The sequence below is a fragment of the Natator depressus genome, chromosome 2 (assembly GCF_965152275.1).
Source record: "Natator depressus isolate rNatDep1 chromosome 2, rNatDep2.hap1, whole genome shotgun sequence".
Lineage (NCBI taxonomy): Eukaryota > Metazoa > Chordata > Testudines > Cheloniidae > Natator > Natator depressus.
In genome coordinates this window covers 36,105,789-36,132,712 of record NC_134235.1, presented here as the reverse complement: position 1 = coordinate 36,132,712, position 26,924 = coordinate 36,105,789, and the positions used below count along the sequence as shown (strand labels likewise).

The 26,924-nt window shown below is 42.6% G+C and overlaps 1 protein-coding gene across 2 annotated transcripts in view; it reads right to left on the bottom strand.

The window, feature by feature from the left end:
• AZIN1 (antizyme inhibitor 1) overlaps positions 1 to 26,924 on the bottom strand; it is a 60,115-nt gene that overhangs the window by 16,618 nt on the left and 16,573 nt on the right. For both annotated transcript variants that reach the window (XM_074944008.1, XM_074944007.1), the window contains exons 3-5: positions 7,828 to 8,025; positions 4,502 to 4,675; positions 4,008 to 4,180 (exon numbers count right to left, since the gene is read on the bottom strand). In XM_074944008.1, the coding sequence (XP_074800109.1) occupies positions 4,008 to 4,180; positions 4,502 to 4,675; positions 7,828 to 7,929 (449 nt within the window). In that variant the 5' untranslated portion in view covers positions 7,930 to 8,025. The remainder of the gene's footprint in view (positions 1 to 4,007; positions 4,181 to 4,501; positions 4,676 to 7,827; positions 8,026 to 26,924) is intronic.

Genomic DNA, 26,924 nt, shown 5'->3' with positions numbered 1-26,924 from the left:
CCCTTTCCTCCTGGCTGGCAGGAGGAAGAGTGCCCTGGGATTCCCTTTGGAGCCTGCTGTGTTTCTCTTCTTACATCAGCCTTGTCTGGTAGAAGTCTGATACATGTAGAGACCCCTCCCATCCCCCCATCTCCACTGGCAGTTGGACTGGGTGCAAGGGGTGTTCCATTCCCTCCCCCATTACTTCCTAGTTGCCTGTGAGAAGGAGGCTGCTGTCTGAGTGCCATTTCTCCTCCTCCAATGGGTCTCACATATCATAGCTAGAAGACCTATTAACTCAGTCTTTGGCTAGAGCATAGGTGGCTAATTTCTTGTGGCTTCGTGAGCTGAGTCTCATTAGTTGATATTTAATCAGTCTTGTTATGCTTTAATTGCTGTGGAGTGGTAATTTGATAAGACATGCCTATCAAAACCAGAGAATGTACAAACAAGATTATATTAATACAAACTCACTCAACGTCAGCTAAAAGGGTCAATGATTCCATTTTCAATCCCAAGTGAGAAACACCATCAAACATAAAAAGCCGCATTTTGCACTAGCTGAAGGTTGGCTGGTGAAGTCCAAGCACCCTATGCAAAGATAAGCACACTGTTGGCTACTACCAGTGATGTGATAATCTAACAGCTGCCAAAAATTTAATGGAACCCTCAAATTGCAAACATTTACAAAGGACAGTTTAAAGGTGTATGCCGGGGGGGGAGGGAGGGGAAAGAATCATCTAACTTCCATTTCTTCCATGTGTGCCCTTCAGCATCCTTGCTCGTCATTTATGCCATTTCTTACTGCTGGCATTTCACTCATTTTGGATAATTAAAGTAGACTGGCCAGTTTCATTTCCTGGTTCTCTTTCACCAGCACAAACACTTCAGAGGAATTTTTTAAAAATCATTTATCAAAATTAAACAATTTTAGTTATACAGTATTCCGTAATAACATTTGGACAAACCTATATATTCGGCCTAGTTATTTGACAAAATCAAATCCTTTTAATTCATCATATGAAAACTCCAAAAATATATCTATTTTTGCACACTACAGCTTAAGTAGCACCAAGGTTAGCCTGAAAACATTTGTTAACCAAGACTATATATGCCATACTGAACTGACAAATTTTCATGACAGCATTATAAAGCATCAGTAAAGATTTTCTAGCGAAAACAACTGTACAAGATAAAAAGAGAAAACTACTTTACCTTGTAATTCTGCTCTTCTCAAAATATCTTGCAGGATTCTCACACCTGGGTCTCAGCTGGCTAAAGTGAGGCTGGAGGAAGTCCAAGATCTTGGTGCTTTTTGGCCCTTAAAGGCAATGGTAGTGGGTAGGAGCATGAGCCATTCTTTCCCTACCAGAGGTCACATGACACCCTGAGCTTAATTACTGCCTTTGGATTCTTTCAGTCAATTCCAGGTTTTAGCAAAATGTGAAGGCTCCGCAAAGAAAAATTAGCCAATCACAAAACAAAATGATTAGAAGAAAAGAATGCTTCAGAAGGCTGAATAGTAAAAGCATCAAAATCTGAGAAACCAACTTCAAAAAGGTTCCTCTTCAAACATCGACAGAGATGGATGAAAATCTTCAGAGAAGAAGTACAATTTTCTGTGCAGGATTCTCTCCAGGAATGCAAGTAACTAGAGTCACATGATTGGAACAGGCAGCAAAGGCAAGTCAATGCAAAAATATGAAATTATTTTTGAAGTACACAAAGAAGGTATAAGATAACTCCCAAAAGGAAAACCAGGCTTATCACTTCAGACTGTAGGACAAACACAACGACTTCAAAAGTTTAGCCAACTCAGGTGAAATCCAGAAAGAAATAAAACTATATAGTAAGAGAATTTGGACTCACAAGTTGTATAGGATTTATACTCCAAAATGGGATTTCTTCCTGTAAGCTGAATCTAAGCAACTGCTTTGTACATGCATGGAGCAAGCATCATGTAGCAGTCTTGTACACTGCTAGAAACATCCACGAGGAAGACAGCACAAGCCACTCTGACTCTGATTGAATGATCCTTTAACAGGGCCTTTAGCTTATAAAGGCTTTCACATACACCTGCTAGCTACCATCACCCACATCAAAGGCTGTCTGCACCAGATGCCAGCCCAGGTCCATGCCCTCCTGCACTAAGATTATTTATTTACCTTAAAGAGTCCTGGCATTTTGTCCAAAGAGACTGACTGAACCAGGGCAGAGGCCTTTTTTCGAAAGTCAGTCTGTCCTTTGACCGTGAAGAACTGATATTTCATCATGCTAAAGGATCCAACTGTGCACTAGTAAACCTTTGTCCAAAAGAATCTTAGTACTGAAGCTCAGGATCACAATGAACAGTCTTTGTTCCAGCCATGGTCACCTCAACCACAAGCTCATGTGGGGATGGGACAGGGCAGAGAGAGGGGAAACTTAGCTGAAATACACCTCTTGACTGTCTGACAGGGACAACAGTTTGGGCAGCCTGATACTTCTTCACCAGCTGGACCCAAAGAGGGTGCAATGGTACCACAAGCCTACTGGATGGAGGTGAAAGTCTTGATTATAGCCTTTGAAGATTCCTGAACTGGCACTAACTCAAACTAGCCAACTTAGCCAGTTTTTCAAGAAACTGGAGGAAGCCAGTTCCTCCCACAGTCTTGCTAACCTGCTGCTGCTCTGCAATGGAAATGTATTTGCCATTCGTTGGTGGTCAGCTTATCTGATTCCAAATAGAAGCCATGTCATCCTGATCACCACCCTGCTCCCACTATAGTGATCTATCTAACACGCTAATGGAGCATAGACAATACCACAGAAGTCATCTACACTGCTTTTCTTAAGACCCTTCAATTGCATGAGGTACCTATGTCAAAGCCAATGCTTCATGCACCAGCTCAGTGTGAGTGTCGTCTCTGTGCAGACGGTGCTCTGATTGTGTGAAGCGCCACCAGGTCTCAATGCAGGGTGGGAGATAAGCACTGAAGGGAGTACTGTAGCCTTTGGGACAGCCTGAGAGATAAGCAGGAGGGATGTGGCAAGATCCCAAACACGTACCATCACAGAATCTCCCCACATCCATCTCCAAGATGTGAACCTGAACAGAGTCAGGTGCTTTGGTAGTGATATGTCAGGGCAACTTGTTTCTTGGTGTTTCCTGTTGAAATTTACGTGGAAGCAACGCCTTGTTCACCAATGTGAAGCACAGTACTGTTCACTTCAAGTACTAACTCGCAGTGTCTTGGGAGGCTCGGACCATAGGCGAGCCCCAAGCTATGAATGGGAATGATGCAAGATGCTTTGAGGGGAAGCTCTCTCGCACTGCGTCTGGAGGGAAGTGGAATCTGTACCAATGTGGGTGGCACTAACGGAACTCCAGCCCTCAGCAGCTGAAGCAGACTCAGGTTTATGATTGAGTGATTTCTCTTTTGAAGTACTCTGAGCCATGGCTGGGGTATCTCAAGAAGGGACTGAAGGCAATACCCATTACTCTTAATTCGCTTGTGACATCTGCAGGTGTATCTGACACCACTACACAGCACACCCAAATCCCAGGCAGAAGATTCAGTGTATGCGGTCATTTGTTGACAATTGAAGCTGTTGGGAGTCAAGTAAATGGATGACATCCTGAAATAAAACACTGAAGCCATGCAAAGCAAGACTACTTGTAGATGAAGAGAAGCTGAGGCCTCAAGGCAGGTGCCAATGTACTGAAATTAAACTGCCAGAATACTGAAGTGAAAGTTGGGCCCCCAAAGCCAAAGTTCCCCCCAGGTTCTCCTGAGCATAGGAAGTTCCACCTGTTATGCTAGGAAGCTGAGACCCAGAAGAGAAAATCCTGCAACAAAATATCTTTAGAGAAACACTGCTACACCAGAGCCAAGGTTGGACAAAATACATGCAAGTAAACTGCATTAAAAAACCCACATGCTTCTCTTGCTTCCAGGTAAACAGACAAACCATACCACAGCCAAAGTTAAATTCCCACAACAATAAGAGAAACTAAGATTTCTCTCTCTTTTCAATGCAACACTTACTTAGCACTTGGATGGTTACGTGCAATTTTCTTTAATTCACTTTCACTGTCACAAGTCATGATGTTTACCCCAGCTTTCGCTGCATATTTTATCTGAGAAGCTTGCTTGCAAGGATTTGTATATATAATGTTTTCAGGAGCAATGCCCAAGTCTTGTACCAATGCCATTTCAGACTGAAAAACAAGACAGTATTAAAGTGTTAGACACAAGTCAAATGAGTTTCAGTAGTGAATTTATCTTCAATTTATGTGGGGATATATAGCTCAAATAAGGTTTTCTTCTAATTAAACTGTATATTATAAGCGGCTTCAAGAGTACAAAATGGAATTGCTATACTAAATCATAATGAAGGGTTTACAGTTTAAGGCAAAGAATGTGTCCGCATGGTAACTAACACCAAGAGTAGAAGTTTTATACAGGACAGATTTAATGAACTCCAGGATAGAGAGAGGGTAATTTGACAGGCAAACAGGATATACAGAACAAACACTCACTTTACTAGAACATGCAAACCCAATTCCAAGAGCTGCCAAAATCTCAAGTACACCTGGAGTGGAATTGCATTTTACAGCGTAAAATGGTTTTACTGGTGCCATCACATTCTGCCATTGGTTGTGTTTCTTCAGAAGTTTTCCAAGATCACCAACAAAAAATGCATTTTTTCCAGTCTATAAACAAAGGACAGTAGAAAAATAAAAATCACGTATCTATAATGGTGGACCTGAAGTCAAAGCAAAAATATCCTATGACGCACAAATATCTCATGTTTATTAGGTCAAAGAATGACTGGGAATCATAGGTTATATATTTTTTACTCTGCCATTTGCTTAATGTATGACCGTGGACAATTCATTTGACTTCTGTGCCACAATTTACCCAAATTTAAAATGAAGGCAATACCTACTCCTTCAAAGAAGTTGTTAAAATTATTTACATAATACTTTGAAATTCCTTGGATGAAAGGCCCTACCTTAAATGCCTAGTATTATGGCTTTTGCAAGAACTATATTTAAGGTAACAACTATATTTAAGGTAACAAAATATTTCCATTACAAGCACTTCTTTAAAAAAAAAAAAAAAAAAAGTCATCAACTTTCTTGAGCAGGGCCAGGGCCATAGCATCACAGAAATGTAGGACTGGAAGGCACATCGATAGGTCGTCTAGTCCAGTCCCCTGCACTGAGGAAGGATTAAGTATTTATCATGACTAGGGCTCCGTGTCTGTCATGGAGGTCATGGAAGTCATGGATTCAGTGATTTTCTGTGACCTCCGTGACTTCTGCAAGGACCAGTGTGGCTGACCCCAGAGCAGCCGACTCTGGGGACAGCTACTCAGGTGGCCTCCAGGACAGCCACACCAGCTACTGCGGTCCGCTGACCCCTGGATGCCTTGCCTCAGCCACCCCCCCGGATGCTTCCTCCCCAGCAACACCCCTCCACCCCCAGCCACCCCCCCAGATGTCCCCCAGCAGCGCCCGCCCCAGATTTAGTCACAGGTATTTTTAGTAAAAGCCACGGACAGGTCACAGGCCGTGAATTTTTGTTTATTGCCCGTGACCTGTACATAACTTTTACTAAAAATAACTGTAACTATATCGTAGCCTTAATCATGACCATCCCTGGCAGATCTTTGTCTATCCTTATCTTTAAGTGATGGAGATTCCACAATTTTCCTAGGTAATTGGTTCCAGTGCTTAACTACCCTCAAAATTTGAAAAATTTTTCCTAATGTCTAATATAAGTCTGCCTTGCTGTAATTTAAGCCCATTACTTCTTGTCCTGTCCTCAGTGGATAAGGAGAACAATTTATCACCCTCTTCTTTGTAACAACCTTTTATGTACTTGAAAACTTTTATGTCCCCCCTCAGTCTTCTCTTGACTAAACCCAAATTTTTTTCAACCTTTCCTTGTAGGTCAAGTTTTCTAGACCTTCAATAATTTTTGTCATTCTCCTCTGGACTTTCTCCATTTTATCCATATCTTTCATGTGGAGGCCTTTGCTGAGCAATTTAGTGCTGAGCAGTGTACTCCAATTGAGACTGAGCAGAGTGGAAGAATTACTTCTCACGTCTTGCTTACAACACTCCTGCTGCTATGTCCAAGAGTGATGTTCACTTTTTTGGTAACAATATTACAGTGTTGACTCATATTTAGTTTGTGATCCACTATAACCCCCAGATCTTTTTCTGCAGTACTCCTTCCTAGGCAGCTGTTTCCCATTTTGTATTTGTGCAATTGATTATTCCTTCCCAAGTGTAGTACTTTGCACTTGTCCTTACTGAATTTCATCCTATTTCTTTCAGACCATTTCTTCAATTTGTCCAGATCATTTCGAATTCTAATCCTATCCTCCAGAGTGCTTGCAACCCCTCCCAACTTGGTATCATCTGCAAATTTTATAAGTGTACTCTCTATGCCACTAGGCAAATTTATGAAGATATTGACTAGAACTGAACCCAGGATAGATCTCTCCTGCAACCCATTTGATATGCCTTTCCAGTTTGACTATGAACAATTGATAGCTACTCTCAGAGTACGATTTTCCAACCAGTTGTGCACCCACCTTATAGCAGATTCATCTCTAGGCTAAATTTCCCTAGTTTGCTTATGAAGAGATCATGTGAGACAGTATCAAAAGTCTTACTAAAGTTGAGATATCTACTGCTTTCCCCCCTCCACAAGCCTTGTTACCCTGTCAGAGAAGGATATTAGGTTGGTTTGACGTGATTTGAGGTTCTTTCCCCCATCTATCTGAGGCATCAAGATTATAATTACAATTCTATACAAGAATCTATCCTAAAAGTACATTAAGGTTCTAAAGTCAAGCACTCAAAAGTTAGGAAAATGCCAGGTCACCTGTGCAACCTGGTTAACTCTTAGGTATGGCATATTAAAGAACAGGGTTCTATTCTGAGCTCTGCCACAGATGGCCTTGTGCAACACTTCCATTACCCCTTTATGCTGTCTGCCTGCTTCTTAACATTGGGGTGTGAGACCTTGCTCAATAAAAAAAGTCTATGACATCACAGAATTAATAAAACTAGTCAGTAGAAGATCCAAGACTAGAACTCACTGTCTCCTCCTGGCTCCCAGTGCAGCATATCTTCCTCTAGGCTGAAGGAGGAGCTGCTGCTGTTGTTACCCCACCCTACCCCACCCACTCTGTTCCTAGCATGTAGGAGGCTCGTTGGGAACGGGGAGCATATACAGTGCACTTACCATATGTGGAGAAGGGCTCTGTGGGACTGCTCAGTGCAGACGGAATATAGAAATTTTAAGAGGAAGACCCAAACAATCTCTGAGCATGTGCAAATGATTATTTTCAGAGGCTTATGAATCAGCCAAATCTGGGCAAATTTTCACGGGGGCAGTAAAAGTCACTTCTCTAACCCCAGCACTATATACTGGCCAAACTTCAGGTCGCTGCTCCAAATCCCATAGCTAAAGCTCTTCATAGGAACAGCTGGAGAATTTTATTTATTTAACACTGGCAAAGCTATTTTCCCCACAACCTCATTCTTGGAAGTGGCTGACCAGGTTTTGCTCAAACTTTGCCAGCAAAATTCAGCCTGAGGCAGAGAGCAAACATGGAAAATTTCAGCCCAAATGGTTAAAATTCAGCAAAGTTATAAGCAATTGGAAAGGGGTTTATAATTAAACAGGTTAGGCAAACTTAATTGTATGTGTCATTGCCATCTTGCCTACAATACACTTGCTAGTCAAACAATTTGAAACTAGGAATTGAAAAATTTAAGTACTAGAAAATTATACCTGAAAATTAATTCAGTTAAATTAGAAGGCATGGGTATCAAATACTTACAAGTGTATGTTCATAAACATAGCTGTCAATAACATCTCCAAGAGTTGCTCCTTCATCCAGCAAGCCAATAGAATAGTTTGCATCCTCAAGAAATCCTTTCATCTCAGCCGTATTCCGCAAAGCCGACAGTCATAAACCAAGAAACACAAGGGACAGGCCGCCAAGCCTTAGATCCGGGTCCTTAAATTATGCAACAAACTGCACAACAGAAAAAGAAAAGAAAAAAAAAAGGTAAAATAAACCAGCTGATAGCAAACAGCACACATCAGCCCCCAAGGCTTCTATTTAAATTTACAGCGGACCTTCCATTTTTGGTGTGCTGCAAATGATAAGACACTTATTAAATGAAGCTTTCTGCTCTGCTCCCTTCACTTACCATGGATCAAGAGAACGTGGGTCCTGCACAAAGATACTCTGAGAATTAGTAAAATTGTGTAAAATAAAATAAAACTGCCTTAAACTGATGCTAAACTTTGAGATGAGTCAGCTTTCATATTTTCTACTAGAAAGGCACTATTCTTACCTCTATTCAAATGGTTGAAATAGTTCCTATGAAAGTCCTGTTCTTGGAAAGGTCTCAGGCTGGACACACATTTATTTGTGTTTCGCGACAGGAATTCAAAATGTACTGCTCTGGATTATACAAATTATTAAAAATACTCGTAGATAAACCATAAAACCAAAACGTGGGTGGGTGGAAGCTTGTTTTCAGTATTGTTGTAGCGTGTTGGTCCCAGGATATTAGAGACAAGTTGGGTGAGGTAATCTCTTTTATTGGGCCAACTTCTGATGGTGAAAAAGACAAGCTTTTGATCTGTACAGAGCTGTGTGTGGCTTGAAAGTATGTCTCTTTCATCAACAGAAGTTAGTCCAATAAAATATATTACCTCATCCACCTTGAGTGTGGAAGCATAGTTCAATGTCCAGAGTGTCATCAGCACTGGATGTGCTTTATCATCTTAACAGCTGCAACCCCTTCTGTGTTATTCCTTACGTTTGGAGACAGATGTGTATACAAGGCTTTCAATAGTATGCTTCTTGCTGAGGCCTGGTCTACACGAGAAAATTAGGTTGGTATAACTACATAGCTCACGGGTGTGAAAAATCCACACTCCTGAGCAATGCAGTTAAACCGACCTAACCACTGGTGTAGAAAACGCTAGGTCGATGGGAGAATCCTGGCAACTGCCTCTTGGGGCAGTACCTACGCTGACAGAAGAACTCCTCCCATCGGCATAGGTAGTGTCCTCTCTGAAGTGCTACAGCAGTGCCACTGCAGTGTTTTAAGTGTAGACAACCCATATTCATGGAGGCCCTATCCGCAAGGAACCCCTGAGTCTACTGGAAACATGCTAGCATTGAGATTTGTTAGGCTGTTCCTATATTTTCCGTTCACAGTTTTGTTTTGAATTTAGAAAATACAAATGCATACCCATTCTATGCTGATATTAAATCCAGGATGGGAAAAAAAACTTGACTTTGTGCCATTCTAACTTTATCTACGGTCTTTGACATCTCTATTTCAGAAGAGCTAAAGATATCAATAGAATGGAAATAAGATCAGTGAAAAGCAGTTATTTAAGAAGCTTTGAAATTGTATAAGAACTATAACTGCATGTTGTTTTAAAACTCATTTGTTGTGTTTGCTATGTTGCGATTAATAGTGACAGACTTCAAAATAAAATCACTGATGTAAGAAACATGCATTCGTTTGTCTTTTGTTTAATAATAAAGTCTGTATTGACAGTTAAAAAAATTTTCTGAACAAAGTGCATCAATTCAATTTAACAAAGTGACAATTTGGGTCAAGAAGGGCCCTGAATAACTAAAAAATATTTTTTATTAAACATATGCAATGTATTAATATGGGGGTATGTGAGATAAGGCCAAGTAATTTCATGTAAAAATGTGCACATGGCTGAGAACTACCAATTGCTCACTGGATCATCCCATCAGTCTTACTTGCTTAATAGGCTGAACTAGTTTAATCCTGCTTAAAACAGTCTGTTAGAACCCTTTGAGATTTTAAAGATTAACTGTCCAGCTTTCCATTTTTTCAGATCCTGGACTGGAGCTTATAAAAATTGTCTGGCTACCACTTTTACGTGAACATTGTGGATATTCCCCAAAATCTCTGGTTGAAGATGTCACACTGATTAGGAAAAAGAAAAGGAGGACTTGTGGCACCTTAGAGACTAATAAATTTATTTGAGCATGAGTTTTCGTGAGCTACAGCTCACTTCATCGGATGCATTTAGTGGAAAATACAGTGGGGAGATTTATATACACAGAGAACATGAAACAATGGGTGTTACCATACACACTGTAAGGAGAGTGATCAGGTAAGGTGAGCTATTACCAGCATTCTTACAACTACAATACCCACCTGCGGAAGTGAAGACACAGACTGGCAGAGCCAGAAGAGTTCCCAGAAGTCACCTACTACAGGAACAGCCCAACAAAGAAAATAACAGAACGCCACGAGCCGTCAGCTTCAGCCCCCAACTAAAACCCCTCCAGCGCATCATCAAGGATCTACAACCTATCCTGAAGGATGACCCATCACTCTCCCAGATCTTGGGAGACAGGCCAGTCCTTGCCTACAGACAGCCCCCCAACCTGAAGCAAATACTCACCAGTAACCACACACCACACAACAGAACCACTAACCCAGGAACCTATCCTTGCAACAAAGCCCGTTGCCAACTGTGCCCACATATCTATTCAGGGAACACCATCACAGGGCCTAACAACATCAGCCACACTATCAGAGGCTTGTTCACCTGCACATCCACCAATGTGAGATATGCCATCATGTGCCAGCAATGCCCCTCTGCCATGTACATTGGTCAAACTGGACAGTCTCTACGTAAAAGAACAAATGGACACAAATCAGACGTCAACAATTATAACGTTCAAAAACGAGTCGGAGAACACATCAGTCTCTTTGGTCACTCGATTACAGACCTAAAAGTGGCAATTCTTCAACAAAAATCTTCAAAAACAGACTCCAACGAGAGACTGCTGAATTGGAATTAATTTGCAAACTGGATACAATTAACTTAGGCTTGAATAAAGACTAGGAGTGGATGGGTCATTACACAAAGTAAAACTATTTCCCCATGTTTATTCCCCCCCACCCCGTTCCTCAAACATTCTTGTCAACTGCTGGAAATGGCCCACCTTGATTATCACTACAAAAGTCCACCCCCCACCCCACCCCGGCTCTCCTGCTGGTAATAGCTCACCTTACCTGATCACTCTCGTTACAGTATTTATGGTAACACCCATTGTTTCATGTTCTCTGTGTATATAAATCTCCCCACTGTATTTTCCACTGAATGCATCTGATGAAGTGAGCTGTAACTCACGAAAGCTTATGCTCAAATAAATCTGTTAGTCTCTAAGGTGCCCCAAGTACTCCTTTTCTTTTTGCGGATACAGACTAACATGGCTACTACACTGAAAACTGATTAGGAAAAAGCTGAGAGCTTTCTGGAAAGATATGCTACTTTGCTTTGAAATAAAAGCTTTGTAGATTTTAATAACGGTTCTGGGAACAATTGTACAGAAGCTGCAATAACCAAATGAAAAGAACCCATTGTTTCAAATGTCAGCATTTTCCTATATTTGGGGTCCTAAGTAAAGCACCAAAAGATATATTTCTACCAAGGGGTTAAAAAAAAAACAAAAAACCAAAACCACCACAAAACATGGTTGATCTGTTTCCAAAAGTTAGTAAGATAACTATGACTTCAGATGGCTTGAAAACCACTGTACTATTCCTGGGGGAATTCTTCACCACTGCATATGAGCAGAATTAATTTCCCCACAGATTTCTTTGCTTCCCCGCTGAAAAATGACTTTATGATGGGGAAGCAAAGGGAATCTGCAAAAGTCGTCATGTGCCACTCCCCAGCAGCGCGGGTGCGTTGTTTTGGGTGCCCAGAGCAGCCATCTGAGAGGAAAATCGGGGGGGGAGGGGGCAGAGCAGGGCTGGGGATGCTCCAGCCAGTGGCTCCTACTCTGTGCCAGGCTCAGCTGTTAATCCTGGCTGGGCTGGGCTGGGCCTTCCTCTTCTCCTGCAAGGAGCAGCCAGGGCTGGGTCAGACCCATCCCCAGAAACCTTCCCTCCCCCCGCTTCCTGCCCCCATTCCTCCTCAGTCATGGGGGGTGAGGAGTCACTGTATAAGGAGCTGCTCCCCCATCTGCCCAACACCCATACATCTGGGACTTCCCCCATATACAGATCCCCCACACAGAACCCTCTGCACCCAGGCCCCAACCTCCCAGCATCTGGACCCTCACCCCTGCACCCAAACTGTCCCTGCACTCAAACCCCCACTCTGACAAACTCCACCCCAGATCTCCATCCAGACTGCCCCTGGCACCCAGACCCCCCACCAAGCCACCTGCACCCAGATTTCCCCACACAGAACCTCTCACCCCACACCTGGATCCACTCCCACTTGCACCCAGCTGGGCTGAGCCTTCCTTCCTATTCCTAGTGTACCTGGCATGGAGGGGCAGGGCCCCGGGGTGTTTCTGGGGCAGGCCTAGCCCTTGTGCTGTTTCAGGGATGGGTGCAGCCTCACCACTGAGTCCGTGTCCCAGGGAGGAGGGGACAGGGCTGCAGGGTGATCTCCCATCTCCGTGCTTGCATTGGGGAGCACAGGCTACTACCATGTTGGAACCATCACATTTATTTATTGACAAATAAAGTTTGCAGAATTTTAAAATACTGGGTGGAGAATTTTTGGGGGGGGGGGGGGGGACACAGAATTATATCAGGAGTACACTGTACTAGCCCCTTCACCCTTTCCCCAAAAAGGATACTGGGAAATGAAATGTAAAACCAATTTCGCTAATCCTGCTTAGTAAGGTTATGAAAACAACACTGCTAGTATCTCAGACCATCTTTGAGAAGGACAACTTCTATATGCAGTTCGACTTCTTAGCATTTTAATCTGGTGTATGGAAACAAATCATGGGGCCTTGATTTACATGCTTTCTATTTGGACTCATTTTAAAACTATATGGTCAGAAAAGTGCCTTGAAAAAAAAACCTGTACCTTCTTATCTGGCATACCTGCCCTGGTACATATAGCTTATCTGAGATTTCTACTTTTGTGAGCCCTGCAGGGCCAAAACAACTACAGGAGAGCGAGATGGATCCCCTGATTAGCATCAACAGAATTATTTACTAAGTTCTCAGCTGTAGAAACCTCACTACAGGTAATGTGAGCCAGAAAGATAGTGGAAATGTCTATCAGATCGGGTTGAGTTTGGCAATTAAAAATTTACTTTTAACCTCAGCACATTTGATTTGGAATCAATGACACCAATATGGAACACCACAGTACTGTTTACATAGCTACTATGCACAATGCAGTAGCATTTTAAACACCCCAGCAATATCACGGACTTGACAGCTAGCCAGTGTCCTAGGCAGGAGCCCATGAACCCATTTTCAGACCACAGGCAGAAGTTACAAGAAAACAACACTGGGAAGACTCTAGCTCAAATCTTCATTTTATTAAATTTGGTTTAGTTCTGGAATCTATTCAAGGACTGATGGAGAGAGGAAAAGCTATAAAAGGAGTTAAAATCACTTCCTTTGCCATTTCTCAATACTACAATTTAAGGCAAAACTAGTGTTTGACTGTTCTTTGAGATGTGTCCCGCTGTGTGTGTTCCACTGTAAGTGACTTCACAGCAGTATCCCTCATGGATGGCTGGGACTTTGGAGTGGAGTCTGTTACTACAGAGTACTGTGGAGTCGAAGATGGCATTGAAGGCCAAATCTCCAGTGACTGCATACTGTTCTGTGAAAGTGTGGACAGAGATCTAAGTCTCAGCTCTGCAGATTTCCAAGATAGGGGACATCTTTAAGGAATGCGACCAAGGTAGAAATTGTGGAGTGCATAAGGATTCCAGACAGAGGCAACAGTTTGCACCCAATAACAGTGATTAATGTAACACGAGACCCATTTGGATAGTCTTTGAGCCAATATGCACATTGGAAACTATACACATAAAATGATGGGATCTAAATTAGCTGTTACTGTAGAACTGATCAATGAAATAGTTTTTAATTGTTCACTTTATTAATATAACTTCATAAGCAAAGTTTTATGAATGAAACATTCATTCATAAACCAGGTACCCCAATAACTGGCTAATTGAATTTCACTTTCAATCCAATGAAACTTGCACTGTTTCAACATTGTAACTTCTGCTCACTGTTTGTCATTCCTTACACTTGTCCATACTGTAACTCAAACTCCATTTTAAAATGCTCACTTCATTTTTGCAAAACCCTGCTGTAATCTTATTAGTTTAGATGTGTGAATGAGGTATGTATGGATGATGGAATCAACCTCCAGCCCCAGACTGTCCTGATGAAATAAAGTGTAAACACCAACGGCTGAAGATCCAGACAACAGCCCTGGCAAAGCAAGAAGAGTCCACCCTAAAAAGAAAAGAACAAAAGTACAACTGAAGAAACATCAAAGCCAGGTCCCAGGCTGAAAGTCATGTCTGCAATTAACGGGTGATCAATCACACCGAACCCAGAGGCAGCGTGACACAGCAAGACCTATAGCCTCTGGATTCAAACTGAAGCCTACAAAAAGGACGGGTGAGATGGAAGACTTTGGAGGGTAACATTCTGCTGCCAACATGGAAGGGCATCAGTGCATGCCAACAGAGACCCAGCCCTTCCTTGCGCCCGGCTTTCCTGGCCAGTTAGCCGCCACAAGCTACAAACCCAAGCCACAAACTCAAGCTACATTCAGGACTGGTAACTATCTAGCAGCTGCAGAACATTTGATATATGTGTGTGTGTGTACATAGGTATTAGATATTAGTTATTGGTCATAACTCAAACTGTGTTATTATAATAAACGTGACATCTTGTCTTATCCCCTGAAACGATCCTGTGCAGTTTTGTCTGTATAACATTACCACTCGAGAGACAGCTTGGAGTCATTGTGGATAGTTCTCTGAAAACATCCACTCAATGTACAGCGCCAGTCAAAAAAGAGAACAGAATGTTGGGAATCATTAAGAAAGGGATAGATAAGACAGAAAATATCATATTGCCTCTATACAAATCCAAGACGGTTGGTAGCGATTGGAAGTCTAAAATAGTGAATGCCAGTGAAAATATGGTAGGATCAGAGTCTAAAATAGGGAAAGAACAAGTCAAAAATTACTTAGACAAGTTAGATGTCTTCAAATCACCAGGGCCTGATGACATGCATCCTAGAATACTCAAGGAGCTGACTGAGAAGATATCTGAGCCATTGGCAATTATCTTTGAAAAACCATGGAAGACGGAGGACATTCCAGAAGACTGGAAAAGGGCAAATATAGTGCCCATCTATAAAAAGGGAAATAAGGACAACCCAAGGAATTACAGACCAGTCAGCTTAACTTCTGTACCCAGAAAGATAATGGAGCAAATAATTAAGCAATCAATTTGCAAACACCTAGAAGATAAGGTGATATGTAACAGTCAGCATGGATTTGTCAAGAACAAATTGTGTCAAGCCAACCTGATAGCTCTCTTTGACAGGGTAACAAGCCTTGTGGATACGGGGGAAGCGGTGGTATATCTTGACTTTAGTAAGGCTTTTGATACTGTCTCGCATGATCTTCTCATAAACAAACTAGGGAAATACAACCTAGATGGAGCTACTATAAGGTGGGTGCATAACTGGTTGGAAAATCGTTCCCAGAGAGTAGTTATCAGTGGTTCACAGTCATGCTGGAAGGGCATACCAAGTGGGGTCCCGCAGGGATTGGTTCTGGGTCTGGTTCTGTTCAATATCTTCATCAGTGATTTAGATAATGGCATAGAGAGTATACTTATAAAGCTTGTGGCTGATAACAAGCTGGGAGGGGTTGCAAGTGCTTTGGAGAATAGGATTAAAATTCAAAATGATCTGGACAAACTGGAGAAATGGTCTGAAGTAAATTGGATGAAATTCAATAAGGACAAATGCAAAGTACTCCACTTAGGAAGGAACAATCAGTTGCACACATACAAAATGGGAAATGACTGCCTAGGAAGGAGTACTGCGGAAAGGGATCTGGGGGTCATAGTGGATCGCTAAATATGAGTCAACAGTTTAACGCTGTTGCAAAAAAACCAAACATCATTCTGGGATATATTAGCAGGAGTATTGTAAACAAAACACAAGAAGTAATTCTTCCGCTCTACTCCACTCTGATTAGGCCTCAACTGGAGTATTGTGTCCACTTCTGGGCGCCACATTTCAGGAAAGATGTGGACAAATTGGAGAAAGTCCAGAGAAGAGCAAGAAAAATGATTAAAGGTCTAGAAAACATGACCTATGAGGGAAGATTGAAAAAATTGGGTTTGTTTAGTCTTGAGAAGAGAAGACTGAGGGGGGACATGATAACAGTTTTCAAGTACATAAAAGGTTGTTACAAGGTGGAGGGAGAAAAACTGTTGTTCTTAACCTCGGAGGATAGGACAAGAAGCAATGGGCTTAAATTGCAGCAAGGGCAGCTTAGGTTAGACATTAGGAAAAACGTCTTAACTGTCAGAGCGGTTAAGCACTAGAATAGATTGCCTAGGGAGGTGGTGGAATCTCCATCATTGGGTATTTTTAAGAGCAGGTTGGAGAAACACTTGTCAGGGATGGTCTAGACAATACTTAGTCCTGCCTTGAGTTTAGGGATCTGGACTAGATGACCTCTCGAGGTCCCTTCCAGGTCCATGATTCCTATGGTATGCCCATATCTTGAATACTGCGTGCAGATGTGGTTGCCCCCATCTTAAAAAAGGTATACTGGAATTGGAAAAGGTTCAGAAAATGGCAACAAAAATTATTAGGGATATGGAACAGCTTCCATATGGAGGAGAGATTAAGACTGGGACTTTTCAGCTTGGAAAAGAGACAACTAAGGGGGGGGGGAAATATGATTGAAGTCTATAAAATCATGACTGCTGTAGAGAAGTAAATAAGGAAGTGTTATTTACTCATAACACAAGAACTAAGGGTTACCAAATGAAATTAATAGGCAGCAGGTTTAAAACAAACAAAATGAAGTATTTTTTCATACAACTCACAGTCAACCTGTGGAACTGCTTGCCAGAGGATGTTGTGCAGGCCAAGACTATAACAGTGTTCAAAAAAGAACTAGATATGTTCATGGAGGATAGGTCCATCAATGGCTATTAGCCAGGATGGGCAGGGATAGTGTCCTTAGCCTCTGTTTGCCAGAAGCTGGGAATGGGTAACAGGGGACGGATCACTCGATGATTACCTGTTCTGTTCATTCCCTCTGGGGCACCTGGCATTGGCCACTGTCAGAAGACAGGATCCTGGGCTAGATGGACATTTGGTCTGACCCAGTATGGCCGCTCTTATGTTCTTATGGTATTGCAGAGCCTTTGGATCTTTCCGCAAGCAAAAGGAAGAGTTTAAAGGACCTCCTGAAGTCCTTAGTTCTGTCAAAGTAGAATGCTAGTGCTCTTCTAAAAATCTAGCATATTCAGAATGGCCTCCTTGTTGTCATAATGTGGTTTTAGGGAAAAAACAGGAAGATGGATCTGTTGATTCATATGGAAAGTCGAGGCAACTTTAGGGAGAAACTTGGGATGCGGCCTTAAAGTTACTTTGTCTTTTAAAAAAAGATCATGTATGGTAAGTGTGCTATTAGGGCTGCTATTTCTTCTATGCACCTAGCTGAGGTGGTGATGGCCATTAGAAATGCAGTCTTCACGTACAGGTGTTGAGAGAGTAAGTTGCCGTGGGCTCAAACGGAGGTCAAAGCTCTGAGAACTAGGTTACGATCCCAGGTTGGAGTGGGTGGGTCCCACTACCATGGAGACCAAGTGGGCCACTGAATCAGCTGCATCCGGCGCCATCTGTAGTGCTGTTCTGGCTACTAACTGACCATCTCTGACAATGTCCTGAACCTGCTCCTTGTGTGTCTGGTAAAATGTCCAGAAACACTGAAAGAAAAGGAGTACTAATGGCACCTTAGAGACTAACAAATTTATTTGCAGCTCACGAAAGCTTATGCTCAAATAAATTTGTTAGTCTCCAAGGTGCCACTAGTACTCCTTTTCTTTTTGTGAATACAGACTAACACGGCTGCTACTCTGATACCTGTCAGAAACACTGAGTTTCCCATAATTAATACGATCATATTTAGCCATGATAGCTCAGTAGTTTGCGACTCTAAACTGCAATGTTGCCGATGAATATGCCTTCCTCCCAAAGAGATCTAGCCTCTTCTGATCCTCACTGTATGGGGTCTACTTGGTATGCTTTTGCTTGCCTCGTGCACTAACCACACCCACTATGATGGAGCTGGGTTATGGATGCTGAAACAGGAACTCTGCCTCTTTGGGAGGGATGTAGTATTTTTGTCAGCTCTTGTAGGTTGGTGCAATGGAGATTAGTGTCCACCAGATGACTTTGGCAGGATCTAGAATTGCTTCATTAATTGGGAGGGCAATTTTGGATGAGGAGGTGGCGTGCTGAATATCTACCAGCTTGTGATGTGTATCTGGCACCTACTGTAGAGGAATCTGCAGCTCATCCGCCACCCTCTTAGGAAGGTCTTGGAAGTTCATGAAATCATGAGCTAATGATGGGGGGGAGGCGCATCACAGCCTCATCTGTTGAGGACTAGGAGAAGTAGCTTCCCCTTCAAGCCCTTCTTCCTGTTCCTCAAAAGGTTCCTCCTCCTCTGGTTCAGGGGTTCTGGACAGTGACACTGTAGGAGACCATCTGGCAGACTCTCTCTGAGACACTAGTCACCTGCAGAGTATGGGATCTGTACATCACTCAAGGATCCCAATACGGCCATGGGTTGGGGAAAGGGCATAGGTGGTGGGAGTGCCCAAGGGGGCCCAAACCAAGAACACAGGTCAGCTCAACGAAACTGAAGAGGATCCTTGTATTGTGACAGGAGGCCAGGGAAATTATATCCTCCTGGTCACTGTCTGACTCCTTACTGGGTAAGGGTGGTGCTGACTGTGGTATTGGTGGTACACAGCCCAGTGCTGAGGGAGGCTCCAGGCAGTGGGATGTGCTCAGTACCAGGGAGTAGTAACAAGTAATGGGGATTGCTGTTCCTCCCCAACTGTCAGGTCTCTAGGGTATTGGAACTCTTGTGGTACCGTTGGCTCACTCAGTACCACAGAGGAGTGTCCATAGTATGTTGTCAGTACCAATTGTTTGGAAGGTGCATAGCGCTCCCTAGACCAAAGGTTTTCTCAGTGCTGCTCCTTTAGAGGCAGTATGGTTTTTTTTTTTTTTTTGTCCTTAGAGGGGGGTAACGCTGCCTCAGAGACTCTAGGTGGTGTGGCAGAGCTCACAGCAGAGGCACCCTGATGTTTTTGGATACTGTGCTTTGGAGCCACTGGTACCGAGGTGGTCGATCACACTGGGGAACCCTGCTGGGGATTTGGAGCCCCTTTTTCCACAAGCCTTTTTGGGGGAAATCTGCTGTTTTTTCCCCCACAATTCTACCGCCTTTGAAGTTGAAGGCTCCAGAGTGAGCAGGGGTCAGCACCAGAGCCCTCTGGAGGGTGAAGTGCCTTCTCCATAAGGAGGAGTTTTAACTTCAGCACCTGGTTCTTGAAAGACCACAACTTTAGCTGATGGCAGAGGGAACACTTCTGAGGGATACAGGACTCTCCCAGTCACCAGACACAGTGAGTGTCCATTACAGGAATCAACTCCTTGCAGGAGAGGCACCTCTTGAAGCCAAGGATAGGAGAGGGGAACGATCCTACTCTAGCAGTGAGGAATGCAGAAGAAAGTTGTCTCCCCCCGCCTTCCTTTTAAAGTGGAAGAACTTAGAGAGGGTCTTCTAAATACCCAAAGGGAGGGTGGGTGGAGAGAGAAATAGTCCCAGACAGGGCAGGGAAACAAACTAAAGTTTTTTCCTTCCTTTCCCCCCCCCTTTTTTTTTTTAATCCCAAGATGGTAAAAAAGGAAACACTAACAAAATCAACTACTACTTATGCTAATAACACAGATAAGAAAGGGATAACTATTTGCTGAGGCCAAAGGCAGTCAAGAAGGAACTGGGTGGGGGGTCGTCTAGGCAGTGCTAGGTAACCTTGAGGCAGACCATGAGGGAGGGAGAGCGCATGTGGGGGCTGAACTGACACTGCAACCTAAAATCTCCGATAAGAGGTGTAGGGGTGCAGATATACCTATAATGGAGCACCCACAGGAACACTACTTGAAAAAGAAGCTGCACGTTTAAACAACTGGTGAAGTTGAGTACAAATAGGAGAAAGAGGGCTTTTATTCATTCTCAGGTTAGTACATTAATTAATTGCTCAAATTACCCAGAGCTGTCTAAATTAGCTGTCTAATACTACAAAATGGGCTAGTTTAAAAAAGAAATGCAGGCCAGGTTTTATAAGACACTATGTATTTTTTTTCTTTCAATTAAGAACATCTGATATGCTGAAGGTTATAGTGTATCATCTCCGCTTTAAGTTATGCTTGAGTAAGAACACTGAATTCTGAAAATGAAAACCAATTACTGTAAAGTCAGGAGGCAAAAATAAAGGGACTTTTAGGAATGAACAGTTAATTAACATTTTATATACAATAGGCATTTAAAGTGTATTTAAAGAAAAAATTAAATCACTAAAAAGCAAATCCATCCCCTCTCCTTCACAGGTGCACAGGCTCCCCAGGCAGCAGAACAGATGTAGATTTGTTTGGAAAAGGGGCAAGTTTCCAGGAGCTGCTCACTACTTATGTGGCATATAGCTTTGCAGCAGCTCCTACACAGCAGACAGTCTAGTGGATTCTCTGCTGCACTGATCCTTCTGTGGATGACGGTTAGCGGGAACACAGCTTCAACTGTTGGGTTTCAGTAGCCTCAGAGGAACAGATCTGTCCAACACTCAAGCTGGCTCTTCATTTTAGGATTTATCCCTTAATTAGCTTTTAGGAAAAAAAGCTCAGATTTTGTCAAGAGTTATTGTTCATGTGTGTTTTCTAACGCTCTCAGCCTTGGTCCAACTCTGCTCTCATTGAAGTCAACCATTGGGAGAGCAGAGTTAGGCTAACTGCTTCATACTTTGACAATACAGGCTGGGATTTTTAAATTTAATGAAGGTGGTGGCGATGTTTAGTAGTACAAACTAAGCTCAGTGGAGAGATTTCTTCAAATCCCTTCTCCTCGCCCCCACCAACACATTAGATGGAATCAAAGATGACAAGATAGCTGGGGGGGGGGGGGGGGGGCAAAAATGACAAACAGAAGGAGGAAACAGGGGTTTAGCTCTTAATTTTAATCTTTTTCTGCACCTCACTCTGAACAACTTGGGCAGAAACCACCATTCCAAACTATGAAGTGAAAGTTTTGCTTGGAATGTTGAATTACCATAAAAAAGTCACATAAATGTAATGTGTTGGCAGTAACAATACCCTCTTTACCCCACAAGTGTCACTCTTCAGACAATATTGTTTAAGGCAGACCCAACTACCATCAACTGAGCACTATAAAAGACAGCCACACAGCCATGTAATTGCTACCTTTGATGTAGGTGTTAAACGATGAAGAGCCTGGGGATGTAAGAGAGTGGATCCCTAGATTAAAAACTTTCAATTATTGATACATTAAAAATGTATCTTAATGTAAAATACTTAAATACGGCTGTTAATACAAATATCAAAGCCAAAAAAGTTAAAATTCAGTTTTACTTTGAAAAGCAATTCAAACCAAATATTTGTTTATTGTATTTGAGTGTCCATAAACTGTAAACTAAGGCATTTGTTATTTATTTAAACTGACAGCACTGGATACACAGTCTATGCTCTAAAACAAGTTAAGGTGGTTTCCTTCTTTGATATATATCACCTGAAAGCTAGCTAGAAAATAGAAATCACTTCCCACCAACCCCCTCCCCCCCCCCCACCAAACCCATGGGGTTGGTTTTTTGCCTGTTTGTGGGTTTTGGTGGGGTTTTTTTTTTTTTTTTTTGGGGGGGGGGGGGGGAATAATCTTGAACCACAACAAAATGGTCAAAAAATACAAAAAAAATTCACAGGAAGATGTTTCAAGAAAAAAATCCATTTGGGGAGAACCAAACTGGAATTTTTCAGCTTCCTAACAAATGAAATTGAAAAGTGCTTACAGCCAGGCTGCCAAAGATGCAGAGAGCCGGGGTACAGAGCCTCCCCTCTAGCTCCAGGGCTAGAGAGGCAAAGGTCAGTCTCTGCCACAGCTGTGAGAGAGGGGGGAGTTTGAGAGACCAAGTCAGGGTGCTCAGCCTTGGCACCTGTTCTGGAAACCTTTTATCAATTTCACTCACAGAAATTTAAATTGACAAAAACCTTTGAGGCCTAAAGCCAGGGAACCATCATTTTGATTTTCCTGACAGAAAAACCCAAAACTTTTCAGAAAAGCTGAAACTTCCCACAGAAAATTTTAGTTTGGCAAACAGGACATTTTTTGTCACAAAAGCATTCTGATGTAATTTTTCTGATGCGCTGTAATCAGTATCAGGGGCTTTGCAGGCTAAGCTAGGTTCTCAGTAACAACTTTCAACTCCATTGGCTTCAGTGGAATTACAGAGGTAACAGATTGGAAATTTAGCAAACAAGTCTGTTGATGCACTAAGAGGAAGAGAATTCATCTTACATCACTAGCTGTGTTAATTCTGCAGAGCTAACAAGTAAAAACCAGCAAAAGTATTATCACTAAAGCCAGCACATATGACTGAATATATCCAAGGAGCTATTCTGTTGAGTCAGGAAGTGCCATTAGACCCTGGTTTTACATAGTAAAACCCAGACTACAAGATTATACAAGAAACTCCAAACATTGAATATATATATATATATATATATAAAAATCCCTGTTTAAGATACTCCAAACCACCACTACTCTGCCATTCTGTGCATCTTCCGTATACAAAAAAAAGATTTTGGTACTTCAGTTAACTGAATTTCCCCATTAACAAGGCCATGGGAACATGTGGGGTCACACTCCACTTAGGCCAGGTCTGCATAAACAAACTAGATCACTATGTAAAGTGCAGCAATTTAATTACTGAACCAAAGCATCTACACTGCTTTGTTACGCTGGTTTAAGGCATCTGTATTGTTAATCATTGCATCCACACAGTTCTCTCTCTGCACTTGTCCATATTAACTCGTAAGTATTCTGGGCAGATCTCTCATGGCACAATGTTCCACCACTCTGCTCCGATTTTTCTTGCAGTGCAGTGTGATGCCTACTGAAAATTACAAGAATTCTGGAACTGGGGTTCGAACTAACAGACTCATGACTCCTACCCAGCATCCATTAATTTTGCCAGTGCCATTTTCCAATCTGTCAGGCAGAACAGATGAACCCCTGTGCTATGACAGTCATTAATATAAACAGGATGATACACATGCACTGGGAGTTGTGCAGACAGATGGATTCAGCTCTGCAGGTTCATAGGGCTTTGGATGATGCGGAAATACAGCTAAAAGAGGAGGAGGATTAAATCAAGCAGTTACTTCTGCACAGCATTTATACAGAGCAGCTTTATTTGGTGGCGTGCTGCTTCTAGTTTCAGCCAACTCTCACTTGGTGAGATGAAATATTGATGCAGAACTGAGATGACCAGCAGTGGCTGCAGAACTTCACAGGGAGAAAGGCCACTTTCCTAAAGATCTGTACAGAGCTTGCTTCAGAGCTGTGAGAGCAGCAGAACACCAATATTAAGAGCTTCCCTCACTGTGAAGAAGCATGTGGCCATCACCTTCTGGAAGCTCACCACCCCTGATTGCTAACAGGTCAGTAGTTAACCAGTTTGATGTTGGCAGATCAACTGTTGGGGCTATTCTGATCAGGTTTCCAATGCTGTGAGGGTGCTGCTGTGCTATGTAATGAATCTTGGCAAGGCACAGGAGTTTGATGACTTTTCATGGATGGAGCTCCTGAATTGCATATGGGCTATAAATGGGATCCACCTGCCTATTTTTTGCCCCTCCCACACTGAAACAAAGACTATCAACAGGAAGAGGCATTTCTCCATGCTGCTGCAAACATGGTTGATCACCATGGAAGATTCATCAATATTCATGTGCAGTGGGTTGGAGGTCCATAATGCCAGGATATTTAGAAATTCAGGCCTCCTTGCAGGAATAGGCAATGCAATATTTGCTCCACAACCACTACAGACATTCATGGAGTTATGGCTCCTCCTGTCATTCCGGGAGACCAGGCTTATCCTCTATTTCTGTGGCTCAAAGCCTTTTGCTGTACACTTGGCCAAGAAAAAGGAGCAGTTTGATTTTGGCAGGAGTAGGTACAGAATGCCAATGGAGTGTGAGTCTGGAAGGAAAGATAGGTGTGTGGTACCTTATGAAGAGGCTGGATGTTTATCATTAAGTGCCTCATCATAAGTACCTGCTATATTTTGTACATCTGTAAGAACAAAGGAGAGCCTGGAGGATGGGTGGGAGCAGGCTGTGGAGAGACTTTTGAACCAGACAGAAAGGGTGCTGCTGAACATGCCGCAAGTGGTCAAGGAAACAAGGTGAGGCATGCACTATGCTCCTACTTCAAGGCCAGAAGCTGTTAGGGGTAATAAGTCACTGTAACCAAGAAACAAACCAAGGTGTGTTTCATTTTATTAAGAGGTGACAGGGAGGAATATTATGCCATTTATGGATTGTGCTGTGCCTCACTAAAATTTTTCAGCCAAGCTGTACCAAAACGAAGGTACTAAATTAACAAAGCCATCACTCCGACATTGCTTCTTTAATGAAACCAAAAACAATTAACCAAGACTATAGTACAAACTTAAGATGAATAGACTTGAGGCACGGACAACCTAAAGTGTGCTCAAAACACTCCTGTAGGTGATTCACTCGATATGGAAGAACAGTGTGCAAATGTCCTATAAGTGAAAGGGTAGGTCCAGTAAGGTGTTCTGTATTTTGCAGGACCACTGGAAGGTTAGGGTGCAATATTTGACCTCTAAGGAAAAGGACTCTAGCAGCTGTTCGTCTCTATATCATATCCATTGCAGGACTATATGCTCCATTTTGATCTTTGGACAATCCTCCAAAAGCCACCCCTCTGCTTTCAGGGCACTCTGGTGGGAGCTCTCTAAATCTAAAGCAAAAAAGCACAAGTACTTATTATTGCACACCTAATCTCCACCTCTAAAAATGTTTCTTTCCCCACAATCTGGAAATGGCATTCCTTTTTCCCCCTCAGAAGTGCCCTTTGACTTTTCCAAGTTATTGCTGCATAGAAAGGGCCTTCTGTGCAAAACCTGGTATTGGGGTGGCTGCTGGGCTGTAAGATGGGTATGAGAGGCTATAGGCTTTCAGGTGGGTAGGGGACAGATTAGTAATTGCACATGCAGGCTGTCCTCGGTTGGAGGAGGTTACTCAGAGGCAAGTCAAGAGACATAGGAGGATCTTATTCAAAAAGGCAATAGGGCAAACTCTGAATGGATGTAGAACTGCTAATTGCCCAGACAGCACCACCTTCCCACTCCCAAACTGGTACAAGAGAAGGGGGGGGAAAAACACCACATTAGCTCGATATGCAGTCCCAAGAAATCTGCTTTACTTTGGCATGTTCATGAGTACTATTTTTGGCTTCAGTTCTTATGGCACTTACACATCAGCCGCACAGATACAAAATTTATAGAATTCTGCAAGAATTGTTCTAAAGCCAAATGCCTTATAGAGCCTTCAAGTCTCTATACAGCCTCTGCAGACGGGTTTGGGTAATTTATTTAATGAAATCTCAGAGTGCATTATGACTCTGAACCAATCTACATTTTCTCTCAGTCTGCCACTACAACATACACACATTGAAAGGTAAGTCTTACCCCCAGGGTGCCAACATCTTGAGAGGGGAAGGTTTGTGGGGGAGGAAGGAGGATACCAAGAGAAAGCAGCTTGGCAAAGGGGATCAGGCACCCATATCGGATCATATTAAAGAAGTTCTGTATTAAAATCACAAATGAGTTTGATTCCCCATAGTTTAAATTCCAGGGTATTACTAATTAAGAGGTCTCTTGGTTTTTGGTACTGTTTCTCTCCCTCTGTGTGAAACTTGCAAGCTGCTAATTGTGTTAGTACATTCTAAGACAGAGTCTGTTCTCAAAGCAATTCTTTGTAACAACAACTACTCACACAGAGAGAGACTCAAAGCAATACTCTAACAGAAACAGCACCCAGAGACTCTCCGCTCTTTTGTTGTATTCATCTCGCTTTGTTAACAATTGTGATTAAAACAGAGAGAGGATGTATGCTTGGTGTGGATAATAACTGGATGATCAGCCTAACTGAATGATCAGCCTGAGGTGCCAGCCTAACAATCCAGTGTCCATTGGCTGAAGAAGGCGTCAAGTGGAAACAACCAGAGGACCCCCGGAGGGCAGACTGGAATCCACCCAACAGCCTCAAGAATGGGAGAACCAAAGGACAAGATAACATCTGGCAAGCATGGAGCTGTCAGGAATGTGCCATCTGCTGACTGATTCAGCAACAGCATGATGAAGCAATTCCCATAGACTGGCATAGGAAGAAATTCCTATAAAATGGACTCTAGAAAGTGAGAACTTTGGGGTCCGATTCTGCAAACCAACTTCCAGGAGCATCAGATGTGCATCTGACAAGGCCCTGCTCCCTCATGTCCAGGCCACCTGGCCAGTGGGCAAACATGAGCAACTCAGGCTGGTAACTATGATAACCTGGCAGAATGTGTGTGTGTGAGAGAATGTGAATAAATATGAAATTGAATGGAATCTTATAGCTATAACTGCTTACTATGATTCTTTCTGTATTCACAATAAATGTGGCATTTTGCCTTTTCCCCTTTAATAAGATCCTGCTGGTTTTTATTTTATTGGTGTAACATTTTGGAGGAGAATTACGAAAGGGGGAATATTGGTAAAAAACCTCAGTTGTTGTAAATATTGGTGTGCACAGCGCCAGCTCTACTGAGCTAGGCATTTTTATTAGGTTAACCAGACCTGCTGGCCTCCGGGAAGGTAGCAGGGGAAAGTGTATAAATTAAGCTACGATTACAGAATCCAATTCCTATTGTTCACTGAAGTA